This window comes from Belonocnema kinseyi, chromosome 1 (genome assembly GCF_010883055.1).
Source record: "Belonocnema kinseyi isolate 2016_QV_RU_SX_M_011 chromosome 1, B_treatae_v1, whole genome shotgun sequence".
Lineage (NCBI taxonomy): Eukaryota > Metazoa > Arthropoda > Insecta > Hymenoptera > Cynipidae > Belonocnema > Belonocnema kinseyi.
The window spans coordinates 95,894,249-95,910,928 of record NC_046657.1 but is presented as its reverse complement, the minus strand read 5'-3'; the positions used below and the strand labels follow the sequence as shown (position 1 = coordinate 95,910,928).

The following is a 16,680-nucleotide window of genomic DNA, read 5'->3' as shown; positions in this document are numbered from 1 at the left end:
GAGTTGACCAAATAAAAAAATTGTTATCAAACATTTTGAATGGATGATATCATAATTAAAGTATATATAAAGTCAACTAATTACTTAGAAAATTGTTAAAATTGAACTTAGGCAGATTTTTCCTGTAAAATTGGTAAAATTCCCGTTAAAAGACTTGATATAATGAGGCAAAACTACGCGTGAAATTGGATTCAGTAAGATAAAATATGTATCAGGAACACAATCTGGTTTTTGTACATTTTTGCAACGCGCGCTTAACAAAAATTTTTTAAATGAAATGTTGTTGTGGCCCTGTGTAATTATTTCCGTAGTCATACTCATTTTCCTAATCCTAGAATGATACTTACTGGTCAACATATTTACGTAAGCTCCGTCAGAAATGGCGAAAATGTGGGGAGGGACTTCGCTACGCCTCTTACCACGGTATAACTTGGCACATCTAAATGTATATACGGGGAATCTTTTGTAGGGATTGATGGCCACACAGAAAAGGCCTGAGTAGGTCTGAAAAATGATAACAGAAGTTGTGACAACTCGTAGAAGCAAATATTTCACCAAATTCAATTCTACCAAATCCTTAACATTCAGCGTGGCCGGTCTGCAGCCCTTGCTGCATTTTTCGTGCAATTTCTAAAAACAATTTTCCTTTGCGAAAAAAAGACTGGAAAAGATTTCACTTAAAACAGACCATTTTTTCAAAGATTTTTTTATAATTAATGTTTGCAGTCGTTTTTGGCAAGGGCCATTGAGAGGATCTTACAGAAAAGGGTAATTGAGTGAAAAACACTTTCCAGTCACATCATTTTTCAATCGAAAAACTTCCAGGGGAGTTTCCGAAAAATGACGATGTGGAGACAGCAAGGGGAAATTGCCTTCCAGCGGAAAAATCTCGAGTCTCTAAACGAGTTTCAGCTAGAATTCAATCAAAAGAATGCGAAGAGATCAAAATTTGACAGATTTAAGTATAGAATTGTGAATCAAGAAATTTTCAACGCATTCTTTTTCGGCGAGCATGTATTTTACATCCAATTAGTTAATAAACATTATCGATCAAAAGAAGATATTTTCGTTTCTCATTCGACTTTACGTTTTATTGCAAAGAGAAAGAAGACAATCTTGTTCTGATCGATCAAAAAATCAATAACACAAAAAGCAATCAATGTTGAGTAGTCACACGAGGGTTGGACAGGTCTGCTATCCCAACCCCTCGACACCATCTGGATATAGGGTGCTGAAAATTTTTCCCAGTTCTTCGATCGTTCCATAATTATTCAATTCAAAAGACCAATAATAATTTCAATGTTAGTTTTCAAACTTTAATTGTTTTATGTTCGGAACAATTTTATATATATTTTTTAAACATATATTGAATATGGAACAAACGAAGGAAAGAGCTACCTCCAAGCACTTGCATATGCTTTTTTCGAGGTTCAGCTCTAATTTTTTAGGGTCATTTTTAAAAACATGAAAAACGAAAAAAAAATGAAAAACGGAAAACACAAGAAGATTGGTCGGCAGTCCATCAGCCTTTGGAGATCGGTCTTACGTAGATGAGCTTATGGTAGTAACGTTGCTTCAAGTTGTGGAGGACTGAGGCATCGTTCAGGTAGGTCAAGTTGGACATATCCTCAGCCTTTTCATACTTGGGCGGGTTCACTTGCTGCAGTGCATCCTTTTTGAAGTCCTTGGTCTAAATTCCGAGGAGAAAAAAGTTCTCATTAATTTTAATCAGTAAAGTGAAACTTACGTAGATTTTTCTGTCATAATAGCGTTGCTTCAAGTTGTGAAGAACAGAGGCTTCATTCAGGTAAGTCAGATCGGCCATGTCCTCAGCTTTTTCAAATTTAGGAGGGTTCACTTGAGAGAGCTGATCCTTCCGCAAGTTTTTCGTCTACATGTTGCATGAAGAATTGAGATTTTCTGGGTTTTTTGTTTTTTTTTTTCTAAACATGTAATGCTACCCTGGCATATTGCCTTTTTTTATTTGAAAAGAAGCCTAAATTTATGAATCTGAGATATTTGGAATATTTGAATTTCAGTTTTAGAAGGAATTTAGAATTTAAAAACATTAAAAATTGAATCTTATATTTAGAGGATGACCGCAAATAAAAAGCTAGAATCTGATTTTCTGAATGAACTGAATCATCAACAAGTTATTTACCTAGGTTACGAAACCGGCACATGTTTGTTGAAAAAGAGAGAAAGAGGAAGCAGAAAGGAAGCGTGATTTTTGTTCACCCATTGCATCAGAATGTGTCGCGTGGTATTCTGTTACTCTTTTTTTCCTCTCGCTCTCTTTCTCTCTGATTCTTTGGCTCTTGATGTCGGACGCTCTAAAAATACGTTGACCTGCGTTTCAAGATGTGGCGTTTCTTTTTATTATTAAAGCCCCGGTACTGAAGCAAGGGAGTCGCTAGAACGTCTAACAATAGCGTTTAGGCATCAGTAAAGAAGAAGAAGACGAAGAAGAATCAGAAGAGGGTTTGCTGAACCGCATTATGTAATTCACGACCCGAAATGTTCGCGCATGCACTCGAATTCTCCCGTTTTCGGGCTCCGACTAAAAATACCCATAAGTAACTCCCAGAAGAATTAATCACAACTTCAATTTTCTTGATTATAAATGAGCAAACAGTTTTATAGCATTCAATTGCTACCATAAAAAAATTCATCTATTATTTAAAAAACATTTAGTTACTTTATAAACTTTAGATTTTAAAAACGAATAATCTAAAATAGAGTGATTCATTTTGCAGTTTTTAGGAGACCATTAACAGTGACAGTGCGCAAAGTTGATAATTTTGAAAAAACTAAAAATGGCGAAAATAAGTTAAATAAGTAAAACTTGATATTGAAATTTTGACTCAGGTCTCCCTATTCTAACTATTGGCCGATTTTAATGCTTCTTTCTGCAAAGTCATTTTGCGTCAAATGTTACCCATCACCTGGTTAACGCAATTAAGATTTAAAATTTCATGCAAAATGAATTTCCCTAATAATAGTTTGAGAGTTGACATAAGTGAGTTGGAAAAAGAGACTGTATTTTTTTATAGTTTACGAACAAAAATGATTTGTTTCATTTTAAACTTGGCAACTTCATCCGCAAAGTTTTTTTTAAAGAAAAGCAGGTTAAGTCGTTCATCTTCTCGAGCGGTTTTCAATTTCAGGGGGCTAGTCATGAATGAAGGAGTGGGCGACGATTCTCTTTTCTCGAGTCTACGTATGGTCAGGAGTAGAGAGTCGCGAGTCCCGAAGGTACTATTCTGTTCTTGAAATAGAGTCAGAGCACCCCGATACGGTTTGGCGGCGGATACGCCGACGCCTCGCGACGCCCTACCTTCAGCTTTTTATATATACCTATGTATATACATACATACATACATATATATAGTGCTAACTATACCGGCTCAACTGATGCCCCTTTTACCCTACCCCCTTCACCAACATCCTCCCACAAACTCCGTCCCAATAGCTAGGAGGCGATTCAACAAAATGCTTCCGCGATTATTTTCCGCAGAAACAAGATCTCTGCTACTGGACGTCACTGCCAAATTGAGAAAAATGCGCGAGACAAGTGAAAACATTAACAAGGTGATGAAATAATAGCTAGTTCTTTTCCTCTTTCGAATTTTGCAGATGATCACCCTTCGAGAACTCTCATTCTTGGCACAGATCTTCCTTCTGCTCGAACAAGACGATAAAACAGATGATTCGATTACCTTCCGGCTTGGAAGTAATCAGAGTTCCTCGAAGAAAGGAATCGAAAGAGATTTAAATCTCCATTAAGGAAATTTATAATTATGATGAAAACTTAGAAAGTCTTCCTTCAAAATTGGAATTGGGATGAAAAATGATGGAAAGAGCCTTGAAGGATTCCTATTTTAGATCATGGACGACTTTTAGTTGGTTATGAACCAAAGTTGGCAAATTAATAATACTTTATCTTATTTACAATTTTGAAATTTGTTGAGAGTTAGAAATCTGAATTAGAGTTTTGGGTTAGTTCTGCTGCAGGTTGTCCAGAGATTTCTATGTTTTGTGGGACTGAGTAACTAATGATGACATCAAATTTATCTTCGGTAGAAGACTATCATGTTTTAAGATTTTAAAGGTCGAAAGCGCGACCGTTTTCTGACTATAAATTGAATAAAATTATTACATACCTCACCGCCAGGTAAAGTGACAGTGACCAATTCACCCTTGGTGGCTTTAATTTCACCAAGGACATATCCTTCTTTTTCGTCGGCGACCCAGCAAGCCTTTTTTCCATCGTAGGGTTTAGACTGGTCGATTCTCTTTTGCTCAAGAGACACGAAGAGATATGGGGTTGGATCGGGATCATCCCCTTCTTGTACTACTGGCTTCGGCATCTTGATTTATTTCTTCTTTTCTACAGTCGTTATTTTCTCTCCCTTAGGTGTCGCCGGTGGTTCTCTTCTACTCGTTAAGCAAGTAGTCGTCAATTTCGTGCGTTTTTTTTGGTCTGACTTCGGCGGCGGACGGACTACTTCTGGCGGCACGATCTGGGCGGCCCTGCACACAAATTCACACTCATTTATTCGCTGCCCCTCTCTTTCCTCACGGTGTTTCGTTTTTAGTCGGTGTGTCGGGTAAACGTCGTGCAACGTGGAGAACGAGGGAATCAAACAGCCCGTCCGAGAATCGTGTTGTAGAAGTCGAATTAATACGTGAGTTACTCTTCAGAGAAATACTATATATATTTTTTAGTACAATTTTGAAGGAGAAATAATTTAAGAAGATCAAGCAACCGAATTGTACTAATAAATCTTTTCTTTTCTGATAAAATTGAAATTAAAAGTATTAGAATCCTGCACGGAGAGAAATTTCGAGAGATTAATTTACGGCACAGCTCCTTAATTTTATCAGGCTTTGGCGCGAGTACTAAAATCTCGGAACCATTGCTTTTAAATCATATGTCTCGAAGTTCGAGACATTGGGCCTCGCTCCTCTGAGCGAGGCCTAATGACTCCGAGACTTTAAAGTATGTACAAATTTTAGAATATTTCTACTGAATAATTTCTTTCATAATGAAATTTTAAAAAACCTGTATAGGATATTAAAGCCTTAAGAAGACAAAGTATCCTTCATGAAAATATAACAAACAGATGTAATAGGAAAATCCCATTGCTAATTCTTTTCTTTTATAGTGCGACTTTTGAATAAGAGGATTGAAAAATCAAGAACAGGGAAGCTCTAACATGATGTGAAAATGCCTCCGGAATTAGTTTTTAAACCATTCACTTTGAAGACACTGGAAAACACTGTTATGATTCGAACATTTATTGCAGAAAGTAGAAGTTTCATCGTCCCGGAAAGTGAATAGTTCATAGAATTTCAGGTTCTTGGCTGTTGAAAGCACCAAGGGGATGAACTCAAAGAACTCTATTCCACAAGTGGAAAACCAACTCTGTTTTGATGGATCTGAAATTTTGAATCTGCAGAATGCAGGATTCCGATCTGATCAAGATATAAGATTAATTGAAACAAATAAAAGCAAAGTATCCAATTGATAATATCAGAGGTTTGATCAGCAGAGATGGTTTTCCACACTTCACTATTTGGAGAAGGTACTCCTCAAGATGACGAGAGTTCCACTTTCCTCCCGTTCAGAATCCAGTCGAGTTGTTCACCAAAAAGTCACATTTGCGAAGGTCACTGTTTCGTATTCCTTGTCACCAAACCAGAAGAGGTTAGAGTCACACACAAAATTTGAGTCTTTTGAACACAGTTTGAGTCCTTACAAGTGTCGCGCACTTTCTCGTTGAACACCGCACCGGAAACAACTTCACTTGATTCCTCACCTTTCCTCAACTTCAACACTTTCTCTTTGATTCCCCCGTTCTCACACGTTGCAATTATTTTTCCCAAGTCTGTAAGAAACTATTCGAGTCTGCCAGTCTTGAGCAAAGTTTTGGGTTTGATTATATTTTTGAGTTATAATTTATGTCAATTATTATTTATTTAAAATCTACCTTTTCTTTAAACTGTACTTTTGTTTCAATAGTGGTTTTGATGAAATACAAATGAGTTTTTTGGGTGAAATGTCGAATAAAAGCGTGCGTGCGTTTGTCTATGTAAATTAAAAAAGTAACCGACGTGAAGAACTTACGTTAGAGAGCCGTTCTGTCAGGGAAAGAAGCGGAGGCTCCCAATATAAGCGCGTGCAACGTGATCCTAGCTTGTAACGAAAACGAGCATTGGCTCGCTGCCTGGACGAATCAGAGCACTCGTTAGTTCCTGGGCCAATCTACCTTTTTAGGTGGAGATGATACCAAAAGTGCGACAAGGGGTGGCCGCGGAAAGCTTCGAACGACCGCCTTGCCACACGCTTTCAGAGGGAGATGAAAGTATACAGGCAAGACGAAGACAGAGTTAGTGAGCCCTCATCTTCGCCTTCCTCTTCACCTTCTTTGTAGGTTCTCCTTGTTTTCCTCCTGTTCCTCTTCTTCTTCCTTAAAGGCTGCTCGAATCTACGATTCGACTTTCTGACACCCTCGCCATATTCCTGCTTGTTTGCGAGAGTTAGGTTCCTTTTTCAAGTGAAGATAGAGAAGGAATCAGTGGGAAAATGAAGATATTGAACATATGGAAGAAGGTATAAGGTAAGATGCTTATGGTTGATCCACGTGTGTTTCGTAACACGTGCGACGGATAAATCTGACGTAGAGGTTCAAAAAGAGGTCCTCTAAAATCAGGGCAAATTTAAGACAGTGACAAGGAAATCCCTGGGACCTTGAACCATTTCTAGTGGTTTGGTATTGTTAAAAACGAAAATCTTGTGAACAGAGTTCGACCGGGATGAAAAATCGGTTCATCTGCATCTATTCACATTTCCAGATGACCAATCAACTGTGCTTGTGAATGTCGTGTAGAGTGTAAATTAGATGTTGGCTAGAAGACAGTTTTTGTGAAGAAGATAAGAAGTTAAGAAATTATTCTAATTTTATGAAGTGGAAATGTGTTAATTATCAGCAAATATTATTAAGCTTGTTTTGAGAACAAATTTGCAATTTGAGAGATAACTGTGGTTAGGAAACGATATGTCTTGTCAAGCTTGAAACAATCAAACAATTGCAAGACGTCAAGATAGAGAAAAATTGTAGAAAATATCACTTTTTTTTTAAAAAGTCGGCATTTTATACAATTTTTCTTTTTTTCGGAATAGTCAGATGTTTAAGCATTATTTATTTCAAAATTACATTATGGAAAAAGGAAAATTAATTTTTTTCTGGCAAATTTCGAAATTAGTGAGTTATAGGTACTGAAGTATCAAAATTTTGAGGATCATGATATTTTCATTTTTTAATAATATCATCAACATTTGATCGTATTTTTGTTCAAATTAAAATTCTTGTATATTATTAGAATTTACAGTATTTACGAAAAAAACATTTATTTTCACTAAGAGTATAAAATATTAATCTAGCAAAAGTTGGGTACTTTATAAATTTAATTTAGAAATAACGAAGGATGTGACATATTCTGCAAATGAGCGCATTTATTTAGATTATGACATTTTAAATTGGATACTGTTACGTAGCTGTTGACTTAATCTTTCATTTACGCAAATGTCAATTTATTTTAAAGCACGAAGTTTTTTAAATTAAATTAAATTATTTTTGGGCACCATTCAATAGATGAAGTATCTGTGACACTTCGTTTTACCCAAATGTCACTTCAATTTCACTTCATTTTCATTATTTACCGTATATACTGGGGATAAGTACACACATGTAGGGGAAAGCGGTGCACCTTCAATTCTGTATTTAAAGCGAGATATTGCTTTTTCCTGGTTTTGCAATTTAACTTTTACAGTTATTAGTTTCAAGCATCTAAATTTTTGATGTTGAAGAAACAAATATAGCATTCGGAAATGCAGAAGCAAGTGTGCGCCTCTTTCAATCACATGCGCCTTTCATCCCCTGCTAACGATACCTGTACAATTTATTTTTAATTTCACTGGATTTACTTTAAACTCTGTGTCAAAGTTCCCTAAATTCTGTTGAATTTTGGCTCTTGATTTTTAAAATTTATATTATTTGATAAAGAATTTCTTCTTACGGTTTAATATTATATAACAATTATCTTATTTCATCAGTTAAATGAATGAATAATAAAACTCCATTAAATCAGTCTTCTATTAAAGTTATTATGATTATAAAATAAATCAAATTATATTTTAATTATTCATCAGAAATATTTTATTAAGTGAGTACTTTAAAGTTCTTTTTAATTCGGAATTTTAAGTTTAATTCTGATGCATTCTTTTAGATTCAATTTTATTCTCTTGTATTGAGTGAAATTTTCATTCATTTAGTGAAATGCTTTTAATTTTTTCAAACTGAATTTCAATTAATTTCTTTAAACTCAGTTTCCCTCGCTTAAATTCAGTTGAACAATTGGATTATATAAACTTATAACACCGATTATTTAATCTCTAATTTCATTGGATTAAATTCCATTCTACTTAACTAAATGAGTTATCAATTTTATTGAATCGAATTCAAATGCACGCACTTATTATTCGGCTGAATTACCATTACGTTTAGTTGAAATTAATTGAATACTCTTACATTCACTTAAATTCCATATCATTTGATTTTCTTTAGTTCAGTTTTCTTGAATTAACTTATTGTAATTAGATGAATTCTCTTAAATTGGCTGGATATCTATTGAATTTTGCTCTTACCTTAGTGTAATTTCCCATAGAATCACACGTTCTGTATCCTGCCCTCAATTCTTAACATAATTATAACCGAGAACAATTTATTTTGAAATTCTAAATATAATCTTCGATAATGTAAAGACACTATTCTTATTTCATTAAATCTCAGCAGGATGAGCAACTTAGTACTTATCGAAATTTGAAAGTATTCTAGTAGAAGATCAATTGAATTGTCTCTTTTACTTCTTTTTAAAATCTTATTTTAACTCTAGAGTTAAAATTAGAACGAGTTCATAGCAAAGAAACCTTTAAGCTGTTTTCAATAGTTTGAGGCGTATTTTTACAAGCGCAACAAAGGCTACAGAGTCATGAAGAAAACCAAGTGATTTTGGCTTTAGTAAATCGATAGTAAAATTTATTATTTTATCCTATAGGAACACAATTATTGTACACGTGATGACTCACGCTGCCTAGTAAGCCATAAGAATAATTATTTGAGGACAGTAGTAACCGCCGTTACGAGTCAGACGTTCTTAACCCAGAGACCAGCATATTATGAAGAAGAAATTTTCCTGCTCTCAGCCAAGATAGTAATGTTTCAAATGTGTGTTTCTTGTGCCAAGAATTCCTATTATGTACAACAAATGAAGAAACTGACATTTCTATTTATATTTGATAATTAATCACTTCAAAGTTATTGTATTTGATTTGAATTTATAGATTTAGAGTGAAGTCACTGACCTAATTCTGTACAAAGAGATATTACACAAAAAAGTGGAAATTTCAGTACATGTTCGTAAATTTTATTATTAAAATCTCCTCAAATGTTTAAAACGTTTTTTATCTTCTGAAGCAAGTATATATAACTTCATCAGAAAAAATATACCATCTCAAGAAGCTCACGCGCCAAATATTTCATTGATGTTCGGAGTGGTTCGCTCCAAATAAAGAATGTTAAAAGTTCTTAAATAAGCTGCGACGTGTTTTAAAAGCGAGGGAGTAGGAGGCTTTGGAATCTTAGGAGTAAATAAAAGTTTCACTGCGTCAAGAAAAGACTCTTCGTGAAAGTTTCGGACGTGTAAATCAGACCCGTCGTCGTTAATTATAATTCTTGCTTTTGACACGATTTATAAAATTTTTGACGCATTAAAATATATATCGGGTTTTATTCAAATTAAAAAATTATCGTTTGTGACCCATAATAGTTATTTGAGAGATGTTCATCATATATATTCCACTAATTATCATCCATATGAATAAAATTAATTATTACTGACTTTAATGTGCAATCGATAAATCGAAACTTTATTTAAAGTCGAAATAGCGCCTACTGTAAATGTATTTATTATGGATGAATTTATTTGTGCTGATTGTACGACTATTTTGCTTCCCCATAGGTATGAAGTAAATTTTCTTCCACATAGACTGAAAAAACGATATTCTGAGTTTAAGAATTTCCCACTAAGTTGAAGAATATTTGCAACTTGAATTTAGGCGCTAAGAATATATTCCTAATGTTAAATGGAGACCCTCTTACTTTAAGAATATATATTCTTGTCTTGTATGATAATAAGGTATAGTTAATCTTAGGCTATAGAGGTTGTGTATCGGTGTGACTGTTCAAAATAAATACATAATATTGCAAAACGTCAAGATAGAGAAAAATTGTAGAAAATATCACTTTTTTTTAAAAATTGATTAAAAAGTAAATAAATTGTGAACATCAAAGCCAGAAGTAAGTATATTGTTAAATTCAGTAAGTCAAAAAATGTATAGGTTACAAACTATTTTTTTAATTGGAAATTATAATGTACTAACAATTACAATTCCCAAAATCACAAAAAAAAAGAAACTGATTTAAAAGCACGTGGAACGAAACATTAAAAGAAATTATTGAACAAAGCAAGGCGCATTTTCCATGCGCATACTCTTAATGTAAGAATTTAGCTCTTATAAACAAGGTAGATAATTTTGTAAACAAACTTTGGAACGATATTGGTAGGTTATTTTAGGTCATGAAAGGTTCTTATAATTTGCACCATTGATGTGTCTCGAAGACGCGAAAAAATGTATCACATGTGACGTGCCACAAGAAAAGGTACCTAATTCACCGTAAACTGAAGTTTCTTTATTCCAAGTATCGATAGATTAAGAGTGACTCTATATAATAAAAAAAAACAGAAAAATTATATAAGTGATGTTTTTTTTTTTGTCTTAATTGAGCAAGGATCATAAGAGGTTATAGAAGGTTCGCCAGTAGCTCAATGGATGCGTCTTGAAGATAGGAACAAATTCACTACGTATTGTAATGCTGTATTCTGAATATAAAAAAGTTTTTCTGATATAAACAGAAGAAACTATTTTTTAACCCTCAAGTGCTAGAACGTCCAAAATCCTCCGTTCCGCCTAGAACAGGTCCAACAGACCCGAGCAAACTTCAAACTGAAATATCTCCGGTTTAAATAGACTTAGATCCGTAAATTTTTTTTACTGTAGCCCAGAGTCTCGCAAAAATGAATATTGTAAAAATAGATATGAAAATAAATTGCATATAATAAATATTATGCAAAAAATGAGAAAACTTTTTGGAAAAAAACAAGCTCCTGAAAAAACGTCCGTATCCCTAGGAAAAATCTACCGGTGGGTCATTGTATGCTAGATATTTTATTGTTGTGTTCTGAATATTAAAAAAGGTTTTTTCATATAAAAAAAATAAAGCATCTTTTTAAAACTTCACAAATCGGTACTGATGGGTTATAAAGTTTCAACATTATGCAATTATGCAATAGATATCGTATTGTTATATTTTTAATATCGGAGAACACTTGGCTCATATCCAAAAAAAAACTTCTAAATGGCCGATTCAGATTAAGACTCTATTCGAGCTGCGAATATCAATCAAAGCTACAATTGGTTCAAATTTCACGATTGTAGCTCTTTTACTTTTCGAGATATGGGCAATAGTTATCTCCCTATATTGGAAAGCAACATGGTAAACATCCCAGTAATCGTCACCTTATAATCGGGCCACCGTAATAATTATTTTCTTATTTTTTATACGCAGGTTTAAATATTTTTAATTGTTCTTTATACACGGAGAAAAAGATATCGCACAATGATTTCGCAAAATCTCTATATTGCAAGAAAGCGCAATATTATAACGTACAATCAGGTCCCGGAGCTTTGTACGATATTATAATGCACTAATATCACAGAAAAAAATAAAGTTAAATTTGGTTAGTGTCGTCTTCTATACGGCGCGGCGTCCTTAGCAGCAATGAAAAAAAGGCAGAGTATGAGTAAGTTCGAGCTATAAATCAAGACACCAGATTTAAAACAATCACAGAAAAAAAAAATTTAATGAAGTTGAACGACACTGGATAGCGCTGGCGTCGTAATTGTCACTACACCTCGAATAAAAATCGAGCGATTATAAGATGAAAGATTATCCAGGCAAGGTTAAAAATCGGAAATTATCTTTGATTCATGTAAAGTTTATCTGGCAAGGTTAATTTTTGTTGCGGTGAATCTTTCACCTGGAATCGATGTAAACTTTATCTTTAATTTTTTCTGTGATCGTTTGTTCACTACTCGAATCCCCGCGAGATCACAAAAGAAGAAACACAATGTGATAGCATAATAAACTTAAATTCTTACGTTATAGACTGCACAATTATCGGGTATATTATGTAAAAACTTGCAATGTACGATATCACGATTTTGCGCTATTATAATGCGATAATTACGATATATAGCGCAGGAATTACGGTATATATTGTAATTCATGCGACATAGTTTTCTCAGTGCATTCTAAAATGCAGCTTCGGTAACTATAACGAATAAAATGTGCCTTTGTAGAAGATCTTAAGTTTTGGCTAAGTTTTTTAGAAAAACTCGCACTGAAAAAAATGGTTTAGTTAGATTTCGTCTTGTAAGAAAATATAACTGTGTTACTGAAATATCTGGTTTAGCTCATTTTTCCGTCTAAAACTTATCTAGCTGATTTATCTAGATAATTTGTAGATGACAAAATTCAGACAAAACAGCTAGATATTTTGTTAAGACAGCTAGAAATTTAGGTAACACAGCATATATTTTCTTACAGGAAGAAATCCAGCTCAACGTCTAGCTGGGACAGCTTAATCATTTTTGCAGTGCGTGAAAACCTTAACTTGCAAAAAAGTTGAAATTTTATTACAAAGGTTAACATTTTCTAACATCCGAACAAGATTTATGTAAATTTTTACATGAATACGATCTTTTTTTTTCATTCTGCAGAATTATTTTTGTAAGAATTTCCATTTTTGTGGTAGGAAACATCTCATAGTATTTTATTAAAAGCTATGAAAAATTGTTTCTGTCGATAATAGCTCCGCTCAATAAATAAAGTACCTTTGACAACATTCAAAAAGTAGGGAATATATCAAATCATAAGATTTATTTTAACATTTCTTACTTACTGATATACTTGAGATTAAGAATTAATCTGGTTATCATCCAAGTGACACTAAGCAGATTATTTTAAGTTTTGTCATAAGTTTCAGTAACTTTATTTATTGCTTTAAAATGATTAGAAAACTTATGAATAATTACTTTTTCGGTGAGTTTTTCATTCCAACTACTTTTTTAAAGTTCTACGTTGTGGGATAAAGTTGCTCACACTTAATTGGATGATAAATAGATGTTTAATAATTACATGTATTTTTGTACTTTCTAGTTAGAAGGACGGTCAAATAGTGATTATATATGTATTTAAAGCATTATATATCATTTAAATTCCTTCTTGCTTTTTTTTTAACCTCGAAAAAACGAGTCATTTAGCAACAGTTTACTGTACTGGGGCATTTATATTAATTGGATGAAAAGTGATCACAAATAAAACCCCATAAAAGTACAATTAACATTTTTTAAATTAAAAAAATTGGACTTCGCGTTTAAAAATTGTGGCAAATCTTTTGTATGTGACCATCCGCGAAGAGAGGGATTCAATGCCCAAATAATAGATTTTTAAATTTTTACAGAAATCGATAGTTTCCAAGTTACTCTTTCAATTGCAAGAATTAGAAAATTTTGAAGTCAATTACTTTTTTTCTATTAAGCTACACACATAGATCCCATTCTTCCCTGACGCTCATAAATTTACAGTTTTTACTCGTGAGTAGCAATAAGAAATGAGAAATTGGAAGAAAATTCTTTGTTTAAATTAGGGGTCACTCACAAAATATGTGATACGTGTAGAGGTAGGGCGTGTCTTCCGAATTATCATTCTCCGCATGTTAAGACCAATTGGAATAGTATCACGCAGGGAGAGGGATCAACAGTTTCTGAAAAATCTGTCACGTATTTTGTGAACGGCCCCTTAGATTTTTTTTTGAATTTATGAAAAACATATTTTTTAGAATGGTGCAATTAGTTTCAGTATTTTCACTCCCTCTTTTCCCACGCCCCTTCACTTTATATTTACCACCTTTCTCAATTCCCCTCGTTTCCCCTTCGCTCCGTTCTATATCGCTCAAAGAGTTTTTACGAGTTCTGTACCGTGCTCTGCCCCCACCCCCTTCAATTCCACTCTCCTTACACCTACTTTACTTTACATCTCTAATATATCCCCGTCCCACATACCTCCTCTCCACCGTTTTGATTTGACGCCACCCCCATCCCTCTAAACCACATCCCTCCCTTTCCGTTATCCCGCCCACTCATTCAATAACAACCCATGACAAAGTTTTCTAGGTGGTTCTTATTTTTAGCACGCTCATGATTTTTCGAGTTCTAAATATTTTTCTTCGGACGCTGTATAACTTATAAATATTCATATAAGATGTTAGCCCAATACCTCAAATACTTGAAATATTACGAGCAGTAAACGGCGGACAAACGGACACCCGGCCGAGATTATGAGTTTCTGCCCGGGGCCCCGAGGCTACGAAACCCTAAAATTAGGAGGAAAGTGAAAGTGAAAAGAGAAATTGAAACTTTCTCTCAAAGGAATTAAATCAATTAAAATATAAATGAAAAGTTGAAAATCGAACCTAAAAATTAAGACAATTATAGAATAAATAGTATTTAAAGAAACCATTTAATGAGTAGAATTTAACGTTTAAAAGAAAATGGAGGCAATAAGAAGGAAGTGTCTACAAGAATCGAAAAAATCCAGGTGCACATACGAAATTTCGTTGTAAATAGCCCCTTTTCCAGCTCCCCCCATTGGTACCGAAAAAATCTGGCTACTTACACCGACATTTCATTACAAGTAGCAAAGCCCTAATAAGAAAATATAAATGTAAAATTAATAATAATAAATAAATAAGCAATTAATTTAACAATTAAAATTAAATTGAAAGAAAAAAGGAATGAATAGTTAAATGAGAAATAAAAAAATTGTAATTACAAAAAGACTGCTGTAAAAAGTCAAATGGAAGATTAAAAGAAATAAAATGGCTAACAAAAAAAAAGGAAATAAAGAAACAGAAATATGAATTATTGTTAGCGGAAGGAAAATTGAAAATTCTATGTATTATCACGAAATTGTAACATAAAAAATTAAAATTAGAAACGCACAATGTATGGAAGATTGTCATTCTGAATTTTAATTTGTATTCATGTGATATGGAAATTGCAATTTAAGCAAGAAAATTAACAGGACAAGCTGGAAATAGAAAGAAAGTTGTACAAATGAAAATTCAGAATTCGAAATATGAAGTAAAGAATAAAAAATTCAAAGAAATATAGAAAATATAAATAAAAACGTATAAATTTAAGGCGATAAATAAGGCTTTTTCGTCAGTCTGGCAGAGCGACGAGATCCCTGATCGACAGAATGCAAGAGACAAGTTAATGCAATGTCTCAAGGTCGAGAGGAAGTCGTTCTCCGGTGATCTCGAGACAAATTGGAAGTTTTCCAGTTTGTGTCAAGTTTTGTGCATAGTGATTCACCATTGCGATTAGGGTGATCCAAAAGGCATGAAAGAAGACTTCTCAGTGAGAAAAAATGGCTAAAAACGTCATTAGAACGTTCTAAAAACTGCCTATGTTATCTGGCCTGACATAGGACATTATTTAAACGTTTTATTCAGGTTTTTTTTATCTTACACCCTAAAAAACGTTTTTAGGACGTTCCAATTATGTATTTTTATGTTTTGCCCACTAAGTGGATAATTCGAGGGCGGAAGCTGCCGGAACCACGTTCTGCCAGAAATTCGGCTCCCAACTAGATTTCACCACCTGAGTCACACGACCCTGAGATTGAATGCAGCCGGTCTGTATTTTTCTTCAAGAACCTTGTCGTGCCTTCGACTTGAATCGAAAACGTTTTCACCGATACAGCTCCTACCTTCGAAAACCTCGTCTCGGCGACATATCTTGCGAAACAAAATTCTGTTCTATAATATTTCAAAAATACACTTTTCGATTACAGAGATCAAAATTTTCTTATTTCTGGCTTCAAACTGTTTATTACCACTGGAATCAATTTTTACTGATAGATGGGTGATTGTCTTACTAATTTTTGATTTAATTAATACATAATTATTATCATACCCTGCGAAATGGTCAGATCTTATACTTCATTTCTATTTCTATTTACTTCAATTTAATATCAGAATAAAACAAACGTCATTACCGCATATGGAAAAAAGTAGATACACCCAACTCTCGGTTTAGTTCCAGTGTCGGGGGTTGCCTGCAAATATAAGGTACTAAATCGCGGGAATCGAAACGTAAACAGTCAGGGCTGCCTGAACCGTTTCCCATTGGAATATATAATGGTGCGCAATATACTCAATTGAGTACTCACGTACAGCAGCCTTTCGGAAGTGAAATTCGTATTGTACAAGAAACAATTTAAATAGTTTTTGATACTGAATGAGATACACGGAAAAAACGATATCGCAGAATTGCAATATATACCGTAATTCCTGCGCTATATATCGCAATTATCACATTACAATAGCGTAAAATCGTGATATCGTACATTACAAGATTTTACATTATAT

General features: G+C 33.8%; 2 protein-coding genes across 32 annotated transcripts in view; one reads left to right on the top strand and one right to left on the bottom strand.

Moving 5' to 3' along the window:
* The window catches only part of LOC117170505 (myosin heavy chain, muscle), a 32,949-nt gene extending 26,833 nt beyond the window's left edge, over positions 1-6,116 (bottom strand). For 24 of the 31 annotated variants that reach the window (XM_033358935.1, XM_033358258.1, XM_033357383.1 and 21 more), the window contains exons 1-4: positions 5,994-6,115; positions 4,164-4,533; positions 1,547-1,690; positions 348-504 (exon numbers count right to left, since the gene is read on the bottom strand). In XM_033358935.1, the coding sequence (XP_033214826.1) occupies positions 348-504; positions 1,547-1,690; positions 4,164-4,370 (508 nt within the window). In that variant the 5' untranslated portion in view covers positions 4,371-4,533; positions 5,994-6,115. Of the gene's footprint in view, positions 1-347; positions 505-1,546; positions 1,691-4,163; positions 4,534-5,993 lie in introns of all 31 variants that reach the window. The other 7 variants (XM_033359410.1, XM_033359178.1, XM_033359342.1 and 4 more) reach the window with 1 other exon arrangement.
* A 187-nt stretch (positions 6,117-6,303) lies between these two features.
* LOC117171957 (phosphatidylinositol-glycan biosynthesis class X protein) overlaps positions 6,304-16,680 on the top strand; it is a 132,190-nt gene continuing 121,813 nt past the window's right edge. The window contains exon 1 of the mRNA XM_033359760.1: positions 6,304-6,623. Coding sequence (XP_033215651.1) covers positions 6,607-6,623 — 17 coding nt within the window. The 5' untranslated portion in view covers positions 6,304-6,606. The remainder of the gene's footprint in view (positions 6,624-16,680) is intronic.